This window comes from Pelophylax lessonae, assembly GCF_965119305.1.
Source record: "Pelophylax lessonae genome assembly, chromosome: 6".
NCBI lineage: Eukaryota > Metazoa > Chordata > Amphibia > Anura > Ranidae > Pelophylax > Pelophylax lessonae.
This window is the reverse complement of record NC_138773.1, coordinates 287,097,245-287,123,802: the sequence shown is the minus strand read 5'-3', so window position 1 is coordinate 287,123,802 and position 26,558 is coordinate 287,097,245. Positions and strand designations below refer to the sequence as shown.

The 26,558-nt window shown below is 41.1% G+C and overlaps 1 protein-coding gene across 1 annotated transcript in view; it reads left to right on the top strand.

Moving 5' to 3' along the window:
* The window catches only part of ARHGAP15 (Rho GTPase activating protein 15), a 944,276-nt gene that overhangs the window by 205,672 nt on the left and 712,046 nt on the right, over nt 1-26,558 (top strand). Inside the window, exons 6-7 of the mRNA XM_082262169.1 lie at nt 6,296-6,384; nt 18,938-19,020. Coding sequence (XP_082118295.1) covers nt 6,296-6,384; nt 18,938-19,020 — 172 coding nt within the window. The remainder of the gene's footprint in view (nt 1-6,295; nt 6,385-18,937; nt 19,021-26,558) is intronic.

The following is a 26,558-nucleotide window of genomic DNA, read 5'->3' as shown; positions in this document are numbered from 1 at the left end:
GCCCAACAGCAACAACTTGAACTTGTTTTGACTCAGTTCTAGATAAAGGCTAGCCAGCCATTTTCTTCCTTGTGGAGTTTAGCTTCTCTCTAAAAGTCCTCTTTATATGTAATTATCTGGGTGGGGAATTCTGACAAGTTTCCCTTGCTCATCTTGAACACGGACCGACCTGGGCAGTGGATCTCCACTTGGTCCAGATAGATGGACCGCCCATAGTTCAACTGCATTTTGACTGATAGAAACTATTCCCAAAGTTCTGTCCTGGTGGAGTTCCTGTGAGGCTTGGGAATGAACAGTAAGTCCCATATGGCCTCATCACACCAAGACTCCCTTTTTTCTTCAACCTCCATCATGACCTCCCGTGGATCATATGGGTAATCATACCTGTATTCCATTGCGACTTTCCATTGTAGCCATCGCTGCATCCTTGAGAGCCTGGGAAGGGTTTTCTGATTCCCTCTCCCAGCTGGAGAGAATAGGGTCTCTTCACGCCTGAACAGGGAGCTGTAGGCCTAATTTTGATCCAGAGCCTGGGCATAGTTCTTGGGTGGGGTTAAATCCTGGACCCGACTGGCATAGGCCTCACAGAACCCCAGACTCTGGGCGAGCTCCCCCCTTACTACAGAGTCCCTAATGTCTTCATCAGGCATCTCTACTGTGTCAGGACATGATGGACTGTTCCGCTCCTCAGATCCCCAGTCCCACTCAGTCTCATCCTCTGACTTCCAGTTATCGATCCCCTCTTCTATGAATCCAAACTGGTTCTGAAAACTGGGAGACCTCACATTGATGCCCCCAGCCTCTTCCTCACTGCTCACACTTGTTCTAGCAGCCCTGGTTGCCGCTGGCCATCTTCCCTCCTCAATGTTTACAGGAGCAGACTTTGTTCCTGCTGCTGCATTCTTCAGTGCATCAGGTGGCCACAGCTCTACCTGCATACACTCTTTCCTCCTTTGACGAGCATACTGGACCACTGCCAGGTTGCATAGCCTCCAGCTGCATCATCACCTTGAACATTCCTCTCCCATAGCCGTGAAGAGGTCCCGATTCCGGAGCTGACAAGAATGCATTAAGATAACAAAACCATCTGTGTGATGTGTATTACTTACCTGAGCCCATTTTTATTCAGCAATGTTACAGCAGTTTCTCAGCTGCCCAGGACTCGCCTCCTCATTGGCTGAGACAGAGATTGGCTCCCGCTGCTGTCAATCAACACCAGTCAGCAAATCAGAAGAGAAAGGGGGTGGGGCCGTGTCACGGCTCCGTGTCTAAATGGACACAGGAAGCTATGACTTGTCTCAGGGGCCAGGAGCACAGAAGAGGGACCCGAGAAGAGGAGGATCCGGGCCACTCTGTGCAAAACCAACTGCACAGAGGAGGTAAGTATAACATGTTTGTTATTTTAAAAAACAAAACAAAAAACAAGACTTTACAATTACTTTAAGTCCCAGTTCACACTGCCACGACTTGTCAGGCAACTTGGTCGCCTGACAAGTCGTGCTCCATTCTGTGCAATGGAACCGTTCTAATCAGAGCGACTCAAGTCGCTCCGACTTAGAAAAAGGTTCCTGCACTACTTGGGGGCGACTTTGGAGCAGCTTGCATTGACTTCTCTTAGAGAAGTCGTTTGCAAGCTGCGATGAGGTCGCGCTGCACAGGGCGGCTTCAAAGTCAGGGCAACTTTGAGTCACCCCAGTGTGAACCTGCTCTAAGGGTCAGTGACTCAGAAAGTATTTAAATTAAAATTTAGCAATGATTCTTTTCTATTTTTGCTAGAATCTGGTTTCCCTAAATGTTACATGCGCTAGGTCCAACATATTTTCTTATATGTCGCTAGTGATGTGCACTCAACCATCCCATCCAATGTTAGATCATTTGTTAGGATTTATCAACACGGTTTTGGTACTCCTCTACTGTATGTAGTGAGTCATTAAAAACAATGAAAAAAATCCAAGTCTTTCACATTAGAGTTTTAAATTTGCTGCAATCATTGGAGGATCTACTGTAAGTAGATTTCCCACACCCACAATTTGGAAACTCTAGATAACTGAAGGGTTAAACTGCTATTTAAAAAAGGGGTGACTATCATGTAGTAACAAACTTGTTCCATTGCCAAAGAATGTATTCCAAGTGAGATTAAAGGTAGTAATATTGTAGTTTATTAGTGTGCAATGTTTTAGCACCATGGACAGCAACACATTCCTATTATATAATGCCTTGACTGAGTTAATATGGGAGGATACATGCATAAAGTCCTTCTGAAAGGAGGCATCAACACCATTTTTTACACTTGTCTCATATGTATGTCCTGTTATGATAAGGTTCAACGTCTTCTATAAAGTCATTGATAAAAAGGGACAGGAAGTGGTGGAAGAGGAAGTGGTGACCATCAACTGGTAAAGACAGCAGCAAATAATTATGCTTTGCTCTGATTTCAAAGTAAACTGGCTATAGATGTGTAGCACTGCCCCCTAGAGGGCTGCTGGATATAGTATCTTCTGGATTCCCCTGGGTTACCCGTAGCAACAGTCTATGGAAACGTATTACTTCAAATGCTTGGCTCAGGCAATGAACAGTCCAGGGGATGTTGTTTTGTAATTTATTGTAGAACTGAGATAGGAGAAGGGATGAGTGGGATACTCCAACTGATAACAATTCACAATGTTGAGGAAAACAGGATGTTTAGGATGAGGCAAGGCCGCTGCTTCACGTTGCCACTGAAGTGAAGATACTTTAAGTGTTCCTGCTTGAATTATCTCTTCAGGGTTCTAAACTTGGCACCCCCTTTCTCTCTTACTGCGTGTGCTTACACCCATCCACTGACTCTATCCACTGAAGTGGTCCTCTTCCTGGGCAGACCCCCGGCAAGCTTCTCTGTACTCACAGACACTGTTTTTCCAGAGTCACTCTGCCTTTAACTCCACCAGTCAGCTTTCCTGGACATCCAAATTCAGTCCCACACTCCTGGCTCACAAGGCCGACCGCCTGTGACCACCATCCACAGCAACAGAAGGAGAGACAGTCGTCACCCTTCTTCTGGGACCTGGCTTCCCACCCAAAGACCCTGAGCACATGTGTCCCTGGCTTTATATACCCTGCCCCATAATGCACTGAGACAGCAGTCTGTGCCAATCACTGGGGCAGTAACAAAGCCTGTGTGTCACTGGCTGGGTTTCCTTCACTGTCCAATGTGCCTCACTATTGGATACAGTGGGAACACTCCCTCAGCCCAGATAAATCACACAGTGGACACATGCAACAGGCCTAACTAGAAATCCTGCTCCCTGATAAGCAGAAAGAGCAGCTAGGTTTTGCCTGCTGCTCCCCTGATAAGCAGGCAGAGCAAGATAAACTCACTACCTAGCACCTATCTAGGATGGTGCTACATACACCCCCCCCCCCCCCACCAACAATGAGCCATATTCCCATTGGCTCTGGGGCAGCTGCCCCCTACAAAAATTCAAACAAAATTTACAAGGAGTATCCCACAAACCTGGAAGAGGGGAAAAGGGAAGAACAAATGTACAATCAATAAGTTGCGTGGAAAAATAGATAAATATCTGCTGTACAAAATATGATACAAAGGTGAATTAGCATAATGCACCCCCCCCCCACCAAACGAAACTCAGCTTGAGCATAACATCCTAACTAACTAGCAATCTATTTTCTTCAGGCAACCTGCAAAAGAAATAGAAATAGGCACATCTGCGGTTACATATTTAACAAGTACATCTGGCTTAACGTGGTAAGAAGACCCTCTCTGAAGAGGCGACCTTCTCACCCCACATCCCTAGCTTAGAACTTTGATAGACTATCCATCTTGACCCAGCATTCAGTCTCACTCTTTCAAGGTGATGGCCAAACCCTGTCACTAACTGTCTATCACTACCCACACCCACAAGGTCACAAAGACGTGTAGAGTCCACTCGACTGGTGCCTGCAGTGTTTCCCGCATCTGCAGCACCGAAGCAACACATCTTTTTAAACAGGACTTTTTGCTGGAGCCAGAGTAGCCTGTCTGACCTTGTGAGAAGTAACAGTCTCTTCAGGGGTCCCTCGCACCAGGCAACCCCCACCAAAAAAACCTCAGGCTGCCACTCTCCTTCTCAGTAGCGACCCCTCAAAAGTTAAATTTTCTGGCCTGTTGGCCCAAAGTACCCCACAGGGTGTCCTTTCAACCTGCTGTGGGACATGATCCTGGCCCGATGGCCCAAAGGATCTCCTCGATAGTACAGTCACAGTCCCCTTTTCTTTTTAAAAGTCGGAGGGGCAGCCCTCTGGTGGATCCACTTAGCAGTGGTGTTGTTGTTTTTTTTTTCTTTTGTAGATTCTTCAACCCTTCCCACAAGGAACTAGTGCAACAAATTATCAAGCCAGCCTTGATAAAATTCAGCAGTCTGTTTTAGCTGTAACAATCCAGATGGGGGATTCGCACAACTTTCCCCTCTTTATCCTGCGCTCGGATCGACCAAGCCTGGCCAGATCCATTTGAGCGGCGGGCTTCTACCCAGTCTATATAGATAGCACGCCTATGATTCCAATGTGCCAAAGTTTGAAGTGGATCTTGGCTGAGGATAAGGCAAATACGTGGTCAGGCAGGCTGGCTGAGATCTAGACACGAGGTACAAAGTCGGGATCCGTAGGAGTAGTCGAGAGGTAGGCGGAGGTCAAGACACGAAAGGGCAGCAAGGTATAAAATCGGCAGGCAGAATAACGGTCAGGAAACAGGCAAGGGTCATGGTGAAAATCCAGCATATAACACAAAGGCAGCTCACACAGGAACTAACCCAATCAACGGGCCCAGAGCACAGGAAGTGTCCGGGATTTTGAAAGCCTGAGATGATTGCGCAGGAGAGTTGTGCAGTACAGTACAAAAAGCCTGCAGCAGAAACCAAGTCCTTCCAAAGGTTGAATGGCTAGGTCTGTGCAGCGGGTTCAAACCCCGAACTTGAGCTGATCTGACAGGTACATGACAGCTTCTTATTGCTAACCTTCTGCGTAAAATGTAGTTTCTTGTTGCAGCCTCTGCAAACAAAACAGAAACAGAAGTTTAGGGTACCCAGCCAAGTCTTTACAGTTCAAATCAAATAACCTTTTTAATATATATCACAACAAAACATGGTAAAAACTTACAGTATGAATTCATATATTATATTTTATATCCATCCCCTTTCCATACCTATCTGCTCTCTATCAATTCATATAGCTTATATCCAATAGCTAGGTGACTTAGTGCCATCATTATGTATTACTACTTTGCTAGAGCTGACAGGGTGGAGACTTTTTTCGAGGCATTTCCCAGAACTGAATTTTGCTTCCCTGCTAACTATGACAGAAAACCAAAACTCTTCTAAGTTCCACAAAACAATGTTAGGATCATTATTATTAGTGCACACCATTAGGAGCAAGGCATGTCATAATCATCCAAGAAGATGTAAAAGTCTCCCTTCTTATGGTCAGAATTTAGGGACAGTCTATGAATTGAGTCGGCACAAACACTCATCAAAAGTTGGTTTACAGCAACTGCTTGTGCTGTAGGGTTGCTGTATCTAGGCAATGTGTTTTGAGGAAACCATCCATTGTCAAGCTTGGTGGAGAAGGGGTCAGCTTGGCATCAAACATCAGTCTTTTTCAGTTAACCTGAGGCTGCTTGCACCCTTTCTTGTATTTTTATCTCGTTAAGACAGTTAAAGTGGAACTTGATTTAGAAAACGATGTACTGATAGATTACTTCATACTGTCCCTTTTTGCAGGTATAGCTATTTAAAATATTAAAGATAAGTACCTATACTGTTTAAAATCCAGCAATACACTGTCTCATCCTGCTCTGCACAGCCTCAGTTGTTTTTTTAATTCTTGGCACTATGCTAAAAATCAGAGCCACTAAAGGCTGATCTTCTGACAGTCAAAAGATTTACTGCTGTTAGGGGGCTCTGGGCTTCAGCAAAATGGCAGCCTCCAGCAAGAAACAGGAGCAATGCTGGAGGCTATTTGCAGCACACACTAATTTTGGTAGCATAATTATTAATGTGGAATGTTGTTATGGTAAAGTTTCACTTTAAGCTTTCCTTTGCCTTGTTTGATGCCGCAATACCTCTTCACTCCTATCACTGGATGGGTTTTTATCATGTCAATTGAAAACTCTATACAGAATATTTTGGTGGCTTATTTGTTACTTCCATATAGTCCTTTTTATTTTACAGTCTATAGTCTACTAAGATTGCTTATAGATTTCCCTACACAAACTCTTTAAGCACTTTACTAAAACAAATTTACACTTATGTTTCCTATTTAGGAAAAACTGGGTCCCGTGCTATGTTGTGCTTTCTGAGCAGAAACTTGAATTCTACAAGGATGCCAAAGACCTGACCACGAGCTTGGTGAGTTGTTTGTGGATACTTCAGCAGTTACAACCCATTGGACTATAGATTAATCACATGATGGGATGGCTTCAATAACCCTTTAAAGAGGACCTGTCAAACAATAGTATAAAACACCATAATACAATATTTAGATTAGCCATTTTCAGCCTGTCTGGTAGATAACCAATATACAGTATATACACTGTATATATTGTACAGGACACCGGGAATGTATTTTATTTCCCCAGCATTTGAGTTGTGGTCTCTTTAAGCTGGACAGTTTGCAGACATTGTTGAGTATTCAGGGGTTCTCACCAATGCAGGGTGAGGTGTTCCAGGGTAGCTCAGCTAGAGAGGACTGGCTTTCAGTACCCAGATTGATAAGTCCTTATTAAGGACCTGGGATTTTGGAAATTTGAAGAGTTTGGGGAGGGAAGAACCTCCAAACCCTGCTTGTTGCTAAATCTCAATCTCTGTCATAAATGGTACTCCATCCCTATCAGACTATAATTACTCAAAAAGGGGGGACCGGATGGGAATTTAGCAGTACCAAATATTTTATTAAATGTTTTCATGTGACAACACTGAAGAAATGACACTTTGCTACAATGTAAAGTAGTGAGTGTACAGCTTGTATAACAGTGTAAATTTGTTGTCCCCTCAAAATAACTCAACACACAGCCATTAATGTCTAAACCACTGGTTGTCAGTGCTCAGACCATACGTACACTGCATCAAATGGTTCTTCATGGCTGTTTTCCCAGAAGGAAGCCTCTTCTAAAGATGATGCACAAGAAAGCCTGCAAAAAGTTTGCTGAAGACAAGCAGACTAAGCACATGGATTACTGGAACCATGTCCTGTGGTCTGATGAGACCAAGATAAACTTATTTGGTTCAGATGGTGTCAAGCATGTGTGGCGGCAACCAGGTGAGGAGTACAAAGACAAGTGTGTCTTGCCTACAGTCAAGCATGGTGGTGGGAGTGTCATAGTCTGGGGCTGCATGAGTGCTGCAGGCTGCTGTCAGCTGACATCACTGAGCTGGTCAAGGCTCGGGAAGGATTGTGACCATATGGTCGGGATGCACCCACATGCCTGGACCAGCACCCGCCTGAGTCAGCCGCTCCTGCCCACTCGGCGAGAACCAAGTGATCGGTGATGTTTTATTGCTTGGTTCCCAAGTACTAGAGCCATCAGGGGGCAGATGCAGCATTGGATATATGCTGCATCCACCTAAGTAAGCATGAATCTGCAAAAAACCCAAACCCCATGCTTCTCTTTTAAATATTTCACCCAAACTTGATATTACAGTTTTGATTACACACTGGCAGGTTGAAAAGAAAGACCAGACTCCTATACCTCTTAGAGGCTCTAGTAATCATTATTAAGGGGGCTTCACTTTTTGTTTTTAGTGTTTCATTTATTCAGTGCAGATTGTGCTAAGAGGAGTCAGACTCATTGGAAAAAGTGATAGATCTAAGTACACAAAAGGACCACAACACTCACCACAAAATATAACAAGCCAGTAAATTGCTTGGCCTTCCTGCATTCCATTTTAAAGCAAACTATCAATCTTGTATGGACTGGCCCTTTAACAAAAAAACTCTCTATAAAACTGGCTTCGCAAAGTATCTCTTTAGATTATATCAGCTGTAGCTGATGCAATTCCTAGCCTCAGCATCAACTGCAAAATCCACTTTGTACTTTTTTTTTTCTCCCTTTCTGCCGGAGGTAAGGCTATTGATCATCACTTTCGGAGATGTGACGAGTAAGTTGTTTAGACAAATCTACCATGTACCCTCATAGCCTTAAATATAATGCTGTTAAAGTTTACAAACCTCTGCGTGGCAGAAAAGGAAGAGCCAGTCAGTGAGAGGATGATAACGTAGCAAGAGCAGAGACGCTTGTGACAGAGCCCTATTGTGAAGGCTACCCAAGGCTGGATGAGACCTGCCATACCTTATTGGCATGACGGCTGCCCGGGAAGGTGATTTTATAAGCCGAAGTCACTTAGAATAAGCCATGTCCTCTTTTGGCAGGTGACAAAGATCACTTTAGTCCCTGCTGCCAAGAGTATCTGTCATAACATATCTCTTTCTAATAAAAGAAGAAAAGATGAAAAACAAAGCAGAAAAGAAAATGATATTTCGTTATTTGTCACTGACACGAAAAGGGGGAGAGGAGGACGCGTTGTCAGAGCGGAGCTTCTGTTGAAATGAACATCAGCAAAGCCTTTGCTGCTTTTGTGGCCTCAACACAGAAATTGCTTTGCAAGCAAATCTGAAAGGTTTCAAGTGTTGGGAGCTATAATACTTTTTAGGTCGCTTGGAAGTTAGTGCACAATGGGGTTGATTTACTAGAACTGAGTGTGAAATCTGGTGCAACTGTGCATTGAAACTATTTAGCTTCCATGTTTTGTTTTTTTTTGTTTTTTTTTTTTGTCAAAGCTTAATTGAACAAGCTAAAGTTAGAAGCTGATTGGCTACCATACCCAGCTGCACCAGATTTTGCACTCTCCAGTTTTAGTAAATCAACCCCAATGCATCTTACTAAAGGGGGGAAATATGGGAAGGGTCAACAATTCCTGCCCATTTACACCTTTTTCTTATCAAATTTCACCTTTATCATGGTTGCTGGTGAGGCTTGATATTACAGGTCAACCATTATGAGGAAAGTACAGTGTAATTTTAAACAAAACTGTGACATTAAAGGGATAATCTATGGGAAGATGATAACATAACAACAGAAAAGATGCTTTTACCAGAGTCCTATTAGGCTATCCATTGCTGCATAATGGCTGCATGACTACCCAAGGTTGGGTGGGACCCACCATTCTTTAAAGTGGTCCTAGCATCAAATACATTTTCATCTCCAAGCAAAAAAGTGATAGAATGTGTAATTATATGGTAAAATATTGCAGCTTACCCATACTTAAAAATGGTGCTGCATTAGAGTCTATTTTAGGCTCTGTTTCCATTATTTTCACTTGGTGATCCGGCTAGTAACACATTTCCTGTCTTAGAGTGTCTCCATTAGGGAAGGGGGAGCAATGGAGGCACTTTTCATTAGTAGCCTTGTGTCAGGGTGCCAGGAAACCAGACCACACGGGGATGTAGGTAAAATAAAGTAGGTTATTGGAACAAACAACAATAAACGCACAGCAAGAGTGAGGAAGTGAGAGCAGGAACAAGCTGGGGTCAAGTCCAGAAGCGAATAGTCATCCAAGCCAAGGTCGAATCCAGAAGTGGGTAGTCTACAGATGTCGGGTCATCTGCTGATGTAGGGTTGAGAGCCAGGAGAGTCGTCAGCCAAGCCAGGTCATACACAGAGGAACATGGAGAACAGAAGACTGCTAGCAGAGATGCACCTTGGAGCACAAACACAAGGGCAAGGGCTGCAACCCATCAGGTGAAAGATATAGTTAGGTGTGCTGCATCATTACTGTGCGACACCCAGGCAGCAGGCAAGTGATGATGCAATCAGAGTTTATAAGAGGCAGCAGTCTGCACATGTCCAAGATGGCTGCCAACAGGAGGGCAAGGTAAGACCTTGACACCTTGAAAATTTGGGGAAAGCTTAGTGTTAGATACACTAGCAGATTTGGATGGACTTAACTAAAAACGAAAGCTGATCTCCGGGTAACACTTTTAAAGTGTTACTAAACCCAGGACCCTGAAGTTACCTATATCTGGTCTCCCACAGTACACAGAACATTGAAATACAATTATTTTAGTAAATCTAAACTGCTAAATACCTTTTCTCATCAGCAGTTAGAGCCATCTTGTGACTTCTATCAGTGTCTGGTTAAAGCTTGTAGGAGGAGTTTTCATTCTCCCCTGATTGTCCTATGAGTCTGCAGGACCCCTAACCCTCTGTATGGACAGTGCTGATTGGCCCTGTGCTGATCACATGCACTCTTTCAAGAAGAAAAAAAAAACTCTCTAGCAATACACACCAAACTGAGCATTTGCAACCTGCCCCCAGGGCTCTGTACTAACAGGAGATAAATTGGGGACTGTGGAAGAAGGGGAGATCAGAGAAGACAGGATCAAACAGCTTTTTTATACAATACAGAGGATTAACCCCTTAGGTTCCACAGTGAGTATAGCAAGCATGCTTTACTGCAAATACAGACTGGTTTTACTACTGTGGGTTTAGTGACCTTTTTAAGCAAGTACAGCGACAGTTTTTTTTTTTTTTTCTCTTTTTGTGATAAATGTTTTTCATAAATGAATAAAAGCTGTAAGCAACTCTTTCAGCGGTAAAAGGTTTTGTCTCAACTCTCTAACGGCCATTTTTGCTGGACAGCTTGGTCTGTTAAAGGAAGTTGAAAAACAACAGACTTACTGACAGGATCGCCATTTGACACAAAAGGAGAAAAAGCCCAAAAAATAAAACAAATGAGGCGCCACATCCAAGAACTAGTATGCTGCAAAATAATATATATTTATTCTTGGCTTAATACCACTTTAAGCCAAATGTGAGCTTGTAAGTTTACTAAGTGCTAATGATCCACATTAAATAAACACAATTAAGCAATTTGTAAAACATTTTTTAATTTGCAATTTCTGTTCTGAAAAATTTTCTGTCATTAAGTGATGGAAAAAAAAAAAAGTTGTCCCAGCTAAAAATATTTGCAATAACAGTCAGTTTACATGGGATTGCTGATTGGTAACATTTCATTATAGCTGAACTCGAGGCACATTTGAATTCACAGACACGTAAAGGAAGTGTCTTATGATGTGTTAAATGATGAGTGGTTTAAGCACAAGACTGTTTGGTAAATCCACTAAACTTGTCTAGCAATAACCTCTAATTAGTTCAAATGCTGTCATTTAAGACAGGCCATAGATTAATAATTTTTTTTCCTTCTACCATGGGTGAAAGGAAAGAAAATCACTAGATTCCCCCATCAGCACACTCAGTGTTGATGGGGGAATCCCTCCCGCTGAGCTATTGTGTTCTCCTGGCAGAGGGGGATGCGGGGATCCTAGAAATCCAACATGCTGGTTGTACCCAAGTCAATTGATGTGTCTACAGTACTTGGATACAATCAGTCTGCCTATACATCGTTGGAATCGGCTGGTCCCTGCTGAACTCGGCCGAGATTCAAACTTTCTATGGCCGGCTTAGGTGACCCCTCTCACAGTACAGCCATTTGCACAGATTCGTGGTCACTGTCCAACCCCCATCCAATAACAGGAGATGTGTGTGTGTAGCACCCTACAGGTAGGTGCTAGGTAAATGTATAGTGGGCCTTGCCTGCCTAACAGCAGGGCCGTGATTTCTGTTAGTTAGGGTGTCATGGGTTCCAGATGTGTTTGCTGAGGGGAAAGTCTCCCCACTGGCTCCTATTAGAGGCTTCTAATAGGGTAGTGAAGGAAGCTAAATCAGGGGACACATTCAATCTTGTAGCTACCCCAGGAGGCAGATTATGCCGCAAATGATTCTGGGAGTGGATATAAGTTTGGGGAAAGTGCATGACACAGTGTCTTTGGCGGGAGCAGAGTCCAAGGAGGGAGAGAACGGCTGTCTCTCCTCCTGTCTGAGGAGGTGGATGTCCCGGGGTGTCACCTGGGAATCCAGAGAGTGCTGAGTTGAGCTGTGGGGATCCGGTGTGCTGAGAACCTGCGGAGAGCGAGAGGGGTCCAGTCCCAGGAAAGCCTACACAGGTCGTGAGTACCGAGGATTGCCCCTGGAGGTCTGCCTAGAGTCAGAGGGGACCACTCCGGAGAAGGTTCTGGGATCCAGCATCAGCTAGCTGAGGAAAAGGGGGTACCTAGGTTGAGGACCCTGAAGTTACAAAGGGGGTACATAGTCAGTGAACCCCAAAGAGTTCAAGGTTAAAGGGGGCACCTGAAGTTTAGGCCCTGAATTTTACAGAGTGTCAGTTGAGAGTCGCAGCCATAAAGGAACCTACAACAAACTACATCAAGCCAGTGCAAGGCTGGAGGGGGGGGGGGGGGAGTAGTCAGTGACTTTGCAGTACCGCAGTGTCAGTAGTTCTATAATCTACAGTCCTGGATCTTCTGGACTTAAAGTCGAGGATTCAGCACTTCTATCAAGTTACCGTGTGTTCTGAGAGTCAGTGAGCGTTGGCTAGCGTCGGCTGGCGTCAAGGCAGCTAGAAAAGACATTTTTCTTGGATAAAGTCCCAAGTGTATTTAGTTGAGCCTAAGGAGTATCCCACTCATTCCCTTCTCCCATCCCCTTATCTACAATAAAACCACAAAACAAAGATGCCGGAGTGATCAATGTCTCAGTTCTCACACCCAGGGTCGCAACTCACATGGGCTGGAGAGGTAACCGGTAACGATAGCAGACACACATTAGGCCATAGGCCTGGAAACCTTTCTACATTCCTTGCTTTTGTAAATAAACAAAATGAAAGTGAGCGCTGGTACTAGTGTTACAATAAAATCAAACTATGATGAATACTAAATTAAAAAGAAGTGCTCATATGGAGCTAGAATTGATATAATTAGAGTGAAGTGCACAAATATACAATTCGTGACATATAAGGCTCCACACAATGAATAACAGTGCACCAGTGTTTCTAAATGGGAAACAAATAATACGATTTACATATGTGAATAACTAATAATTAATGCAAACCATGAGTGTGACAAAGTGATTCCAGGTATAAAAAGTCAGTGCAGTATTTTCAAGACCAAAAGTGTGAACTGCAAGTAATCCACCTCGTGAGCTGTGATAAATATATGTGCTCACCAGAAATGGGCAGGTCACACAGACCTATAACGCTCAATCAACACTCCAGATCACTGGGGATAGACACTTTCCTCCTCCTCTCTCCTCCTGAAAGGGTCCCCTGGATCTCTCATTCAATAAGAATAGAAATAGGAAAACAAGAAGCTGCAAATAGTGTAATCCTGCTTTATTAAAAAAATCTTGGAACAAAATAAAAATGGATGCTTACATAGGAAGTGCCCTCCTTGCTATATATATACCACCAGCAGTGCAGAGCCTCTCTCCCTCTGATAGCCTAGTAGCGTGGCAGCAGTCGGCGTGCGTTCCACTGCTGAAGAGGAAGTGATGTCACTAGTTTCAGAATATTCGGGCGATGCTTAGACCACAATGCATTTCGCGGATTGCATCATCAGGAAGTCTGATGACGCAATCCATCCAATAACACCCTATAGACTTTCTCAACCATTTTACCCTAAAGGAACCCTTGAAAAAATGATTGGGTCTCAGGAAACCCTTTCTAAAACCAATGTATCAAGAGCCAGTGAGGGTCAGAGGAGGTCAGTGGAAGAAAGTCTTTCTTTGGTCAAAATCACACCCTTACAGATAGCTAAAAAGATCTTTGGTGTCATGCTGTTGAATCTTCAAAGTGACATTGGTCCTGGAACCATGAAGCAATATCAAATGGGAAGTCAAACAATTACTGCTCCAGCAACCCCTAATATCCTCTAGAGCAGGAGTTCCCAAACTGTGGGTCGGGACCCACTGGTGGGTCGCGAGCTGCATTGCAGTGGGTCGCGCTGAGCAGGAAATCACTGAGAGCGGGCCCGCTTAAATTGTGTTGTGCAAGTCCGCGCAAATTACAGAGAGCCAAAGCAGTCAAATCGCGATGGATTCAGGACCCCGCCCACGCAGTTTACGGAGGCTGGTCTGCGTTTCCTGTGAGGAGGATACTTGCATCAGTGAGTACGTATGTGGGCTGTTATGTAGGATATGTTTATGGGATGCAGAGCCAGCTCCTCGGTCCTGCTGGTGGCTAGACTGGCGGCGGGATTCTCTCAGCTATAGCGGGCAGAGAGACAGCAGCCTCTGTGTCATAGGAGGACCAGGTGGCTCGGCGGTGTGGAGACCACTGTGGACTGCTGGGAGAGGAAGGAGGGTGAGTGCCATATAGCCTGCTAATCACTGTCCTAGGGTGGTTGTTTTCTGTCCTCTGCCTGCCTTATACTGTCTATGAGGGTGCTGATTACTTACAACTCCGCTTATATGCCACACATGCCACAGTTTTCTGACCCCTCACTTAAAACATCTGGCAAGTGTATTCAATAATAAGTTGAAAAGTAGTAAATTGATATTTTTAATTTAACATCCCCATCCCTTTAAAACATGCATTATTATTATTTGCATTTATATAGCGCCAACAAATTTTGTAGCGCTTTACAATATTCAATTACAAGCAAGTGGGTCCCGAAAAATACCTGTATTCAGGAGTGGGTCTTGGTCCAAAAAAGTTTGGGAAGCCCTGCTCTAGAGGAACCCTGGTTGAGAATGGTTGCCCTATATGCTTGATGGCCTCTCTGCCACCCCTTTCCCTATTCATCCCCATGCTCCAAATATCGTGGCAGTGCTAACAATGCCAGCATTTGTTGTTCAAGGATGGCTGTTTATATCATAATAACCTCTGATGGTGTGCTATACCTATCATCTCTCTTCCAGAACAACGTCTTTTGAATTACACAGCAGGCATAAAGCATGACAGGATTCAATCTGTGAGTCCTAATACATTTACGTTCCTTTTACTCCTACTCAAAATATGACCTTTAAACAGTTACACTCTGTCTAAGCCCATGTATACAATGCTATTATTGTTTTCTCTTTACATACATGATGTACTGTATAAACAATATTTTAATATTTTCTATACATTTTGCACTCATATGTGCACTATTTTTTTTTTTCAATTTAAATAAAGTCCATATTGTGAAAAAAAATTAATAAATACATGTAAGGCACTCAGGTTAATAGAAATTAGCAAACCAAAGCATAAACTTCCAAGTGAAGAAATCTGATTGGGCCAAAGTTTCCTCATTATCTCAAGTTTATTGTACAACAGTTAGGTCCAAGTGTGTGTGTGCTTTTTTAACCAAATTAGAACCTAAAATAATGATAAAATGAAATGTGAGTGCACAAGAAGCCAGGGACTTGATGTACTATTACAGAACTTCCATATAGTCATTAATTTGAATTAATCAAATTTAGAATTTTCTTCGGTAAACTTTATCAGCACTAACACAACTGAAGTCAGAGCTTGTTAGGAAATCGGGGCATATCTGCACAATGCATGATAAACGAATGAAGATGCTGTTTTTTTTAAACTTGATCATTGTCATTTCTCCCGATAAACATTTATTTAAGTAGTCCTGTCTCATCAAATGCCTCTTGGTCCATGCTGCTGTGTGTAGTAGCAACTGAACAATGATAATTTAACAATGGAAACAAAATGAAAGCTTCATTAGAGATTGTGTATGAGATATTTATGGATAAACAGGATTGTTCTTTCCCCAATATAGATATGTAGTAAAATAAGAGCATATATACATGTTTTATTTCAAATTATATATGGAGAGTGGTTTTTCATGTTAAATACTTCCACGTTCTGCTTCTTCAGATGAAGGTTTTTTTCTAATGTGGCTTTATTTTGAAGTGGCTTTTGAAGACAAAAAGAATAATGCCATCAGGCACTGGTTAAAGGGAGACTGCATTAAAAAAAACATCCTTTAGTCCAGTTCTGTATTTGATTAAAAAAATGTTTAAGTGGACCTTTCCCATTGTTAAAGGAGAAGTAGGACCAAAGCTCTTTTGGCTATATGTCTCAAGTGGATCACAGAAGTGCTCTTATTTTTGCATTCCTGTGACCCAAATTCAGCCGACAATGGGCTAAAGTCCACTGTCCACTGCTGTCACCCAGCCAGGCCAGGCACTGGGGGGATATTGACTTTAGTGTCAGTATCCACCCAGATGTCTGATCCTCAGCCCCCCAGCGCTGCCAAGACCCTGAGCCAGCCTCGGGCACTCAAGTGGGTCCTGGAGGGGCAGAGCACAGAGAGGTGGCTGAAAGTCAGTGGCTATCTGAAGAACAAGAACTGAGTGATCAACAGTCTTTGATCACTCAGTTCTCCTTCTTGGAGTCGGAGGGGACAGATGCAGCATCAGATCCAATCTGAATCCACCTTGGTTAAAATGTATCTTTGTTATTTTGAAATTCACTCTTCTCATGAATCAGTGATACACGTTACTATTACCATATGCCATTATTATTTTGGGTTAAAAAAACTGTCACTAGCTTTGTTAGCTTGCAGTGCTGGGAAATCAATGGTGGACATTTTCCGATACAGAACTCTTAGTTTTGAGAGTCATGCTATACACTTAGGTTCCCTTACACTAACCCTTCCTGTAACATTAACAACGCACTTACCTTAACACTAAACCTCACACTAACCTTCCAGGTAACCCTAACACTAACCTTCCTTTTACCCCTAACACTAATAATCACACTAACCCTTCCAGCATATAACATTTTAATGCTCACAAACTCCAACACTAATATTCATGCTAACACTCCCTGTAACCCTAACACCCACTTCAACATTAACCTTCACGCCAACACTCCTTGTAACCCTAACACAAACTCCAACATTAACCTTCATTTTAACACTCCCTGTAACCATAATGACAACTTCAACATTAACCTTCACGTTAATACTCCCTGTAACCCTAACACTAACCCCCACTCTAACACTTCCTGTAACCCTAACACCAACTCCAACATTAACCTCCATGCTAACAATCCCTGTAACCCTAACACTAACTCCAGCACTAATCTTCATACTACCACTCCCTGTAACTCTAACACTAACTCCAACATTAACTTTCATACTAATACTCCCTGTAACACTAACTCCAGCACTAATCTTTACGCTAACACTCCCTGTAACCTTTCCACTAACTCCAACATTAACATTCACGCTAACACACATTGTAACAAATCTTCACACTCCATGTAACCCTAACACTAACCCCAATATTATCACTCCCTGTAACACATATACTAGCCCTCAATGTATTAATAACACTAATATTTAGTCTAACCCTCCTTGTAAAATGTTCACTAACTCTAATATTAACCCTCTCTGTAATCTTAACACTAACATTCACACTAACCTTCCATATAAAGGTGCTCTCACATTAAACTTACTGTAACTCTAACACTAGCCCTCGCACAAATACTCTCCATAATTATAACATTAAACCTCAAACTAAGCCTTCCAGTAACACCAATCCCAAGTCTTACCTTGTTCTGCCTATAACCCTAAAATAAATCCTCCTAGTAACCCCAACTGTAAACTTTACAATAAGCTTCTCTGTAACCCTAAGGCCCCTTTCACACAGGGCGGACTCCACCAGTGGATCCACCCGCTCAGCAGAGGATCTATGCCCTGAGCAGGCGGACACAGACACAACCCGCTGTTATCTATGGGGCGGTCAGATGAAAACAGACCGCCTATCTGTCTACACCCAACTGCCATCTGGTCCAATCAGCCAGACAGATGGGGATAGGATCCCCATCCATCTGTTTTTAGCATACAGGATCAGATCGGATGTCTGCGGGTGTCAACAGACAAATTTCCTCTGACATCCACTGCTCCGTAGAGAGCAATGGATGGTCTGATTGGGTCCACCTGAAAAAAGGAAAGGCAGACCTGATCGTAACCTTCGTGTGAAAGAGGCCTAACACTAAATCTCATGCTAACACTCCAAAAAAGCCTAACACTAGCCTTCACACTAACCGTCCCTGAAACCATAACAATAACCTCACACTAAGCCTTCCAGTAACACTAACAACTCTCACACTTGCACTTTTACTAATACTAAAACTGGCCATACAATAGTACATTTTCAAATGAATGCACGTACGAACAATCGTTAGAAAATTCTCAGTGCATTTGATGACTTGACAAATATCGCTTAAAAATATTCCAAAATTGTATTTCTTTTTAACATTCAATTTTGAATTGAATGGACTTTCCCCCAACAAAAATCTCATATAATGATAAGGCCCTGTACACACGGTCAGAAAATCATACAAAAAATACCACTTTCTAAGCAATTGTACAATAATCTGATCGTTAGTATACAGCTTTTGATCAGGACAGGTCGTGCAAATGTATCTGATGGGACAGGCACAAAAACAAGATCATATGATTTATGTTTAATCAGTACAGTTGATGTCCAAAAATACAATACAATAAAATACATGACATCACTTTTGAATTTTTATTCTGTCATATGAGAACTTTCAAGAATTCTCGTAACTTTAGTAACCCCTTTTATTTTCACTATGCAACCTAGCATGCAAAAAACCCAAAACAATGGACGTCTATCTGTCCAATAATCTCATCATGTGTACCAGGCTTTAGAAATTTGGTGATGTAAAATGAATGTCAATTTGTACCCCTCTAATGATTAGAAAATCAAATAAGTCTTCTTAACATGAAAAATATTCTAACAAAATTCTATTAGTGTGTGGCCAGCTTTACCTTTACAATAACCCTTCCTCTAACCTAACACTCTCACACTAGCCTTCCCAGTAGCCCTAAAGTCTAACCATCCTAAAATATATGCCTTCCAGATACTTAAAGCCAATAAAAACTGGAGCAACTGCACAGCCCCTCCACAGCAGGTCCACAGTTCAAAATGTTATATGTTTTTGTTTTTAGTTTTTTTTTTTTTAAATTGTACCTCCAGTATGTGTAAAGCCAACGCTTAAGTAAAGAAACTATTACATTTTTTTTTTTTTTTTTTAGAAATCAGGCACTAAGTCAGAGTTTATAGACCTTTGGGGGGCAATTATTGAGTGGGCGAGTGAGAAATCCAGCCGTAAGAACGTGTTTCAGGTAAGGGAAAGCTTTTTTTATCATCTGGTTATAATTTGTGTTCTCGTGTTGGAAGTGTTTTTGATGTGTCGTATTGAAGGTCTAACTATCTGAATTAAAGTTCTTTAGTAAATGTTTTGACCGAACTCCTGCCTTTAAATTAGAAACATCACTTTATTAGGTAAGAACTTTTTTTTTTAATAATTTGGAAAAGGATCTTCTGCTCACATTTACAAAAGTAAATACCATGTTTAAAGTACCTCTTTTAAAGTTTACTGGTGTTATCTTGTATTAAAAGCACAATGTATGACTCTACCTTGCTAGCCCAAAAAAAAGGCAGATATAAAAAAAAAAAAAAAAGAGAAACACGGATGAATGCATCTCTGTAATCATTGATAACATCCTTAAAGGGTAACTCTACTTTCTTGGAAAAAAATCTAGCAAATAATAATAATAATAATATTGCATATACAATTGCTACTCTAGCCATGTTCTATCTCAATGTTATTAAAAATGACCTTTCCTTTTCAATCTGCAGGCACTGTTACAATGCAATATGATAACCTGCAGGTGTACTGTATACCGGTGTACAGAACACCTGCAGAAATTGCATTTTCTGCTTATGTGATTGTCTCATTGATACAAGCTATAAGTCAAATTTTAGGTATCCCCTGCAATAGTTATTTCGGTTTTGGTGACATACTCCTCAAGGGCTAAATACTTTTAAAGTGATGTAGACCATGCAGCTTTTCTCAATAGAAAGCTGAGATAACCAAGTGATTACCAGGTCTGTACAGAACACGGTGAAACAGCTACAGTATTTCTTTAAAGTAACAAAATGTGGGAATCTGCTATAAAGTTTGTTAAAATCCAATAAAAATGTACATCGATCACCCAGAGAGGATTGCTTTTTTTTTTCAACAAAAGTGGAGTTACTCTCTAAATGTATTTTAAATGCACTCTGTAAAGATGCTTGAATTTGATTTAGTATCAGATTCTTGCAGTTCCCTATACAGCATTGCTCATACCGTGAGAGGGAGAAGCAGCACCAGAACCAGTTGTGCTGCACTAACTGCAGCTGAGGAAAATGAGCACCCCCCCCTTGAGATATGTGGTCGATCTAGTTAAACCTATATGTATAGGCAGAAATACAAATCTTTCAGCAGTTCTTAAATATGTATTTATTCTATACAAATAGAGGATGGCCTGGAGTTTAGATTAAAAGTGGAAGAAAAGCCTAACCATAACTATAGTTAAAATGTTCCCTGCCCCTCCTCCTCCTATCTATCCTGGCTAACCTGTAGACATGTGCGGTCCCTTTTGCGGACATTCAGACATGCATGACTATCTGACTTACAGTATAAATGAATTTTACCGAATGCTCTGAATAATGAAACAAAATTTGTCTGAATTTCTGAAATTTGAATTGAAATTCAAATCAAATTTTACATTGAATTCCATTTGAATTTGAACTGTAAACATATTTCTGAAATCAAAGCCGTGTGTGTTATGAGGGTGTCATTTCGAAATAATGCTGTTTTTGTTAAGCCAAAGATGATTTAAAGAGTCATTGTAATCGTTTGATGAAGATCTTTCTTTTGTTTGTTCACTTTGCCGATTTGAACTGAAAAAAAAAAAAAGAATCAACAATTTTCGATTCAACCGATTTGAAATGTATTGCTTTGAATTGAAAAAATCGATAAATTCAAAGAAAATTTAAAAAAGACAAAACACAAATTCAGAATACGAATCCCAAATACAAATTGAACCAATCAATCAAATTTAATTAAACAAAATAACTAGAATAACAAATCAAAACAAAATGAATACTATTTTTTTTTTCATCATGCACATGTCCACTGACCTGTATAGAAATGATGTGTGTACTTACCTATTTTTAATCCGCTCAAGTCCGGGCATATGATCCTGCATCTGAATGGTAAATCAGCACTGACCACTAAGAAGAAATCAATAAAATCCCAATGGTTGGCTAAAATTGCCAAATGGGGGGACCCTAGGCTGCTTAAATAAAGTGCATTCACCTAATATTAAAAGTCATCCAAAAAGCTAATAAGATATGTAGCGCCAAAGGATAAAATAATGAAGCAAAGTGAATATCAAGTATCTTACAAAAATAAATCAATAAATATTGATTTATTGATTTATTTTTGTAAGACACTTCATAAGATCCTGCAGCAATGTGTAAGGGAGCAGTCAACAATTTCTGTAAATTCGGGGAGCCGTGATATCGCCTATAGGCACCATTGTCAGCACTCCCTCGTGTCCTCTGCAGCACCTGCTTACTGACACATCGCACCAATGAAACCCACCTTAATTTTGCCTTCCCCATTGACTTCAATGCATTGAAATTGAAAACTCCCAATTTCATTTATCCCCCGAAAATTGTGCACAAAATAAAATTCCCCAGTACAAGACTTGAACAGTCGTTCCCACGTGCTCTTCTTCTAAACATTGAGTTGCTTACTATATTCTTTTTATTTTCATAACTTCATTAAAAGAATAATAGTGCTCACCATAACCAATCACCTTTTATTTTCTCTGTTGAGTTTAGATAAAGCAATATAGAGCAATAAATTTGGGTTACTTGGGTTATCGCACCCACACCTTTCCTGTAGTACATATAGGGTCTAAATCTTTCTGAAACAATGAATATTACAACCTGTTTTCAATTAGCCAACTTTTAATAATTTTTAAGCAAGGAGCTAATTGGTGCCCATTTACAGTCCATTGCACCAATGAAACCCACCTTAAGTTTGCCTTCCCCATTGACTTCAATGCATTGAAATTGCAAACTCCCTGATTTACCTAAGGTTAAAGAAGTGATTGCACACATTAACGTTATAGCCCAATATGAGAAAATATTGGCGTATAGAGATAGGAATGGTCCACAATATGAAATTGCTTGGTACCACTGGAGGAAAATATACACTGTATGTCGACAAGCTTAATCAGGTTTCTGTTAATCCAAGATAAATACTGTCCTCACTCGTGAACATTTATATGTCCAGTTAATACACACTTTTGGTTGAGTCGCATTTATGGACTTTCTGAAATTCAATATGTGTTCTGATATTCCTCTTCAGTTATTCTCGTAATCACAATACAAGTCATAGGAGTTTGATGCATATGTTATTTACTAACTTGAGACCTGCTGGCTGAGGTGTCGTTGTCTATGCGCTGGCCAGGGTGTTCCCCCAGACCGTATGTGAGAGATCCTGGGGGGGGGGGGGGCGCTGGACTGGCTGCTGTGGCCTCTGTGCCCCTGCCTTTTGGCTCACTACTCTCTATAGAATGATATTGTTGCCTTACTTATTGATACCGCATACTGTTGACTTGAATGCTACTTTACATTTTTGTTGAATGTTTTTGTTGTTACTGCACTAAACTTTAATATAAATGTATATAAAATGTGTATAAAAAGAAATTGAAAACTCACAATTTTATTCATCCCCTGAAAATTGTGCACAAAATTAAATTCCCCAGTACAAGACTTGTGCACTTGTCTTGACGTGTTCTTCTTCTAAACATTGAGTTGCTTGCTATATTCTTTTTATTTTCATAACTTCATGAAAAGAATAATAGTGCTCACCGTATCCAATCACCTTTAATTTTCTCTGTTAAGGTCAGATAGAGCAATACATTTGGTTTACTTGGGTTATTGCACCCACACCTTTCCTGTAGTACATAAAGGGTCTAAATCTTTCTGAAACAATGAATATTACAACCTGTTTTCAATGAGCCAACTTTTAATAATTTTTAAGCAAGAAGTTAATTGGTGCCCATTTACAGTAATTAAATAATACATGGCTTTGTTTTGGCACTCTCTGCATTATTTGCTCTTATATCATTATTATAGTATTTTTTAATTTGTAAAGTAATAAAAAAAAAAAAACTATTATGGTTACCTAGCTCAATGAGATCAATGTTTTAGAACATGCTGTCCTTTGCTTGCGTTTGGTCAAGACTTTCACGCCTGCAGCCTAATACAGCAATAAAGCATTGTGTTATTTTTATTTTTTATTTTATTTTTTTATTTATTTATTTTGTTTCATTACCTACAAAGTAATAAAAGGCCACACAGTGAAACGAGCTAATAATTAGCCTTGCTGATGTGTTCTCTTATAAATGTCAGTAAAGATTCCGTTGTTGAAATTAGCCCTGAGTTTTCAATTTAAGACTATGAATAATTGATTATATATGGAAAATGACCACTGAATGATTTGGATAAGGAGGGAATCGGTGAAACGAAATTATACCTGTTAGCGATGTTTACATTTAAAATCCATTATATCGCCGAGGAGATATTAATTATGGGGGCATAATGAGACAGAGTGCAGGTGCATTTGCATCCAAATGTATTACGTTGTTGCGGTGTCGGCTTAATAATATAGAGGATCTATTGCTTATTATTTTCTGTTAAATTAGCACTGGCGCACAAATGCTAAGGTGAAGCAGGGAATGTTGGGTACAACAAATTGAGAAATAGACAAAGGGAACAATTACTTTCCCTTTAAAGGCAATTACGAGTCTGTTTTCTCCCGTCAAGTAAGGTTAGGAGCTTCCATCATGGCCTTGGCGAACAGGCGGCGATTTATGGAATGATCGTGGGCTTGAAGCTTTTTTTTTTTGCTAAGTGCACTTTGGTGTTTAGACTGAAAATTTAGGGGTTGAGGATTAAAAGGATTACAGTATAATCTTAAATAATCCCGGCTGTCATTTACACGGAAATGGTGGTAATAACGACATAAGTTATTGTGTCACTCAGCAGATTAGATTGTTGTTATCCTGTGATTACCTCTCCGGAGGAGGATTTAAAAGGGAGCTCCTCTTGATTTTTTACATTTGTATATTTATAGCTGTGTAAAAAATTTGTATATTTATAGCTGTGAAGTGGTAATTAGTTAATTTGATGATTTCTATTGATGTTATGATGTATTCTCCATATCCAATTTGAGTTATTATTTTTTTACATTTACCTGTATTAAATCTAAATCTACACCCAGCTACCAAAATCTTATCCAAGCTTTCACATGGTTATGTCATTTATTAAATTGCATTCAGTCTTTTTTAATCTGCAATTTTCATACCAGGAGATTCCACCATGAAGGTCCTTGTTCAAGACCTGTCCTGTTTTAGGGTTCCTGTTTTTTTTTCCAGTTTCCCCAATGTGCTCTTCAGTTACTAACCTATCACATGGGATTTCGATGGAGGTTACAAGTAGCCATTTCATGGTCCACTGTTTTTGCCACCAGGAAGCCTGCCCTAAGAGATGTCATGGAGCCATCACGGGAAATCATGTTACAAGAAGTGGTCACAAAGTGGCTCCAGGGGATTAGCAGCACTTAGATGCAACAAAACATGAAAAAATGGTAGTCGTGTATGATACATGGCACCTTAGTAAACTTAAACTAGAACTCCAGGCAAATCCTTTTTTTTTGCCATGTGGTGGGGCTGTGCCGACACTACATAGTAATGGCAACCACCCCAACCTATAATTGGCCTTTGCAACAAGGAGCACTTGGAAGGGCAACACAGGTCACAAAAAAACAAACACAAATTCCCAGCTTACTTACCAGCCAGCCTGCAATAAACTGAATTGACCCTGTCTAACAGTTCACTTTAAAAAAGTATTTTTTGTTTGCACACATTTGCAAATATATGCATAAGCTGCAGCGGCCTCATCACCGCACCCCAGTGTACTGTAGTCCTAACTCTATCATTTTTTTAGAGTCTTCTGAGATGGAGTACTTTTATAATAACGGATAGATTAATGGCAGGTATGCCTGGAGGGAGCCCACCCCTCCATAAAGGCACAGGGACACACTGGACACCCAGCAATGACACAAAGGCAGCAAAGGTATCCAGTGCATCCCCTTACCAATTCACCAACAGTACAAACAAATAACAACCATCCCAACCTATAACTGGCCTTTGCAGCCAGGAGCACATGAGCCCACACTGCATTGGTTAACTGCTCGTTTTGGTCTAGGGGTTCGGAAGGCCAAGATATACACACCTAATCCTCCGATCCTCCCAGCCCAAGACCAGCCCCTTTTGCTTCTGCCCCCCTGTGGTCCAACGGTCTTGTGCAGTGGACTGTTCCTGACATCATTAAGCCCATAGACGAGCTCTGGATGTGAAGACATCAGGAACAGTCCACTGCTGGATGTGGGGGAGTGCCGTTTTGCAGAGGATCGAAGGATCAGGTGAGTTTAGGCACTGTGTTCACTTCTAGAGAAAATGAGCAGACAAAAAAAAATATTGCCCTGAGTTGGGCTTTAACCACTTGCCTGCTAGGCACTTTTACCTCCTTCCAGCCCGGGCCAATTTTCAGCTTTTGGCACTGTCACACTTTAAATGACAATTGTGTTGTCATACAACGCTGTATCCAAACAAAATTTGTACCATTTTTTGAGACAGACAACGCTTTCTTTTGGTGGCATTTAATCACCACTAGGTTTTTTTTTTTGTTTTTTTTTTTGCTAAACAAATGAAAAAAGAACAAAAATGTTGAAAAAATGTTCTATCATAAAATTTTGCAATTAAGTAATGTATCTTCTTCACTGATGTGCACTGATGAGGCTGCACTAATAGGCACTGATAGGCTGTACTGATAGGCACTGATATGCTGCAGTGATGGGCACTGATGAGGATGCACTTCTAGGCGGCATTGATGAGCACCAATGAAGAGGCACTGATGGACACTGATTGGCACTGATGGGGCTGCACTGATAATCAGGGCACTGATTATCAGTGAAAAAGATGTCCTGAAAAACTTGCCGGTTAATGACTCTCCTTTCAGACACAGCGTGGGAGGAAAGAAATGCTGATAACCGCCAAGTCTGTTTACATGTGATCAGCTGTTATTGGACACAGCTGATCACATGGTAAAGGGATGCTATGATTGACCCTTTACCCCGATCTGTTATCAGCTGTGCACAAAGGACACATTGGTCAAAGAACACACCAGATGCGTGCCACAGGGGAGGCGCGTGGGGTTCTGGAAGGACGTCTGTTGATGCTTTCCGAGAACTGTTGGCAAGTGGTTAAAGTGACACTAAACTCTGATTTTAAAAAAATCCAATTAAGTATATATTCCTAAAGAAAAAAACACTTTCTATTGCTCTCACCCGCTTTCAAATCTTCAAATTCCTTTTTTTCACTGCTGTAATTTCCTGTTAGAGGTTGACGATGTCCGTACTCCACAGTCCCACTGTATGTAGGAATATAGCCATTTTCTCTTGCCCACTCCCTAAATGGACTATAGACTATGGGATGGTATAGTGAGCATAGAACAGTGTACAGGTCTGCAACTAACATGCACTGCTCTTTCCAAGCAAACAGAAGTAATGGGGAAAGGGAGAGGTTCAGGAGCTTACAGGGGACATTACAAAGGAAACAAAATACACAGTATCGGTTTCAGAAAAAAATTATTACAGGGCCATTAAGCAGTGGATTGTATAGATTATTTCGTATGGAATAAGAATATAATTTAATGTCATTTTAGGACAGAATTACTGAGCACTGCTAAGTAGGAA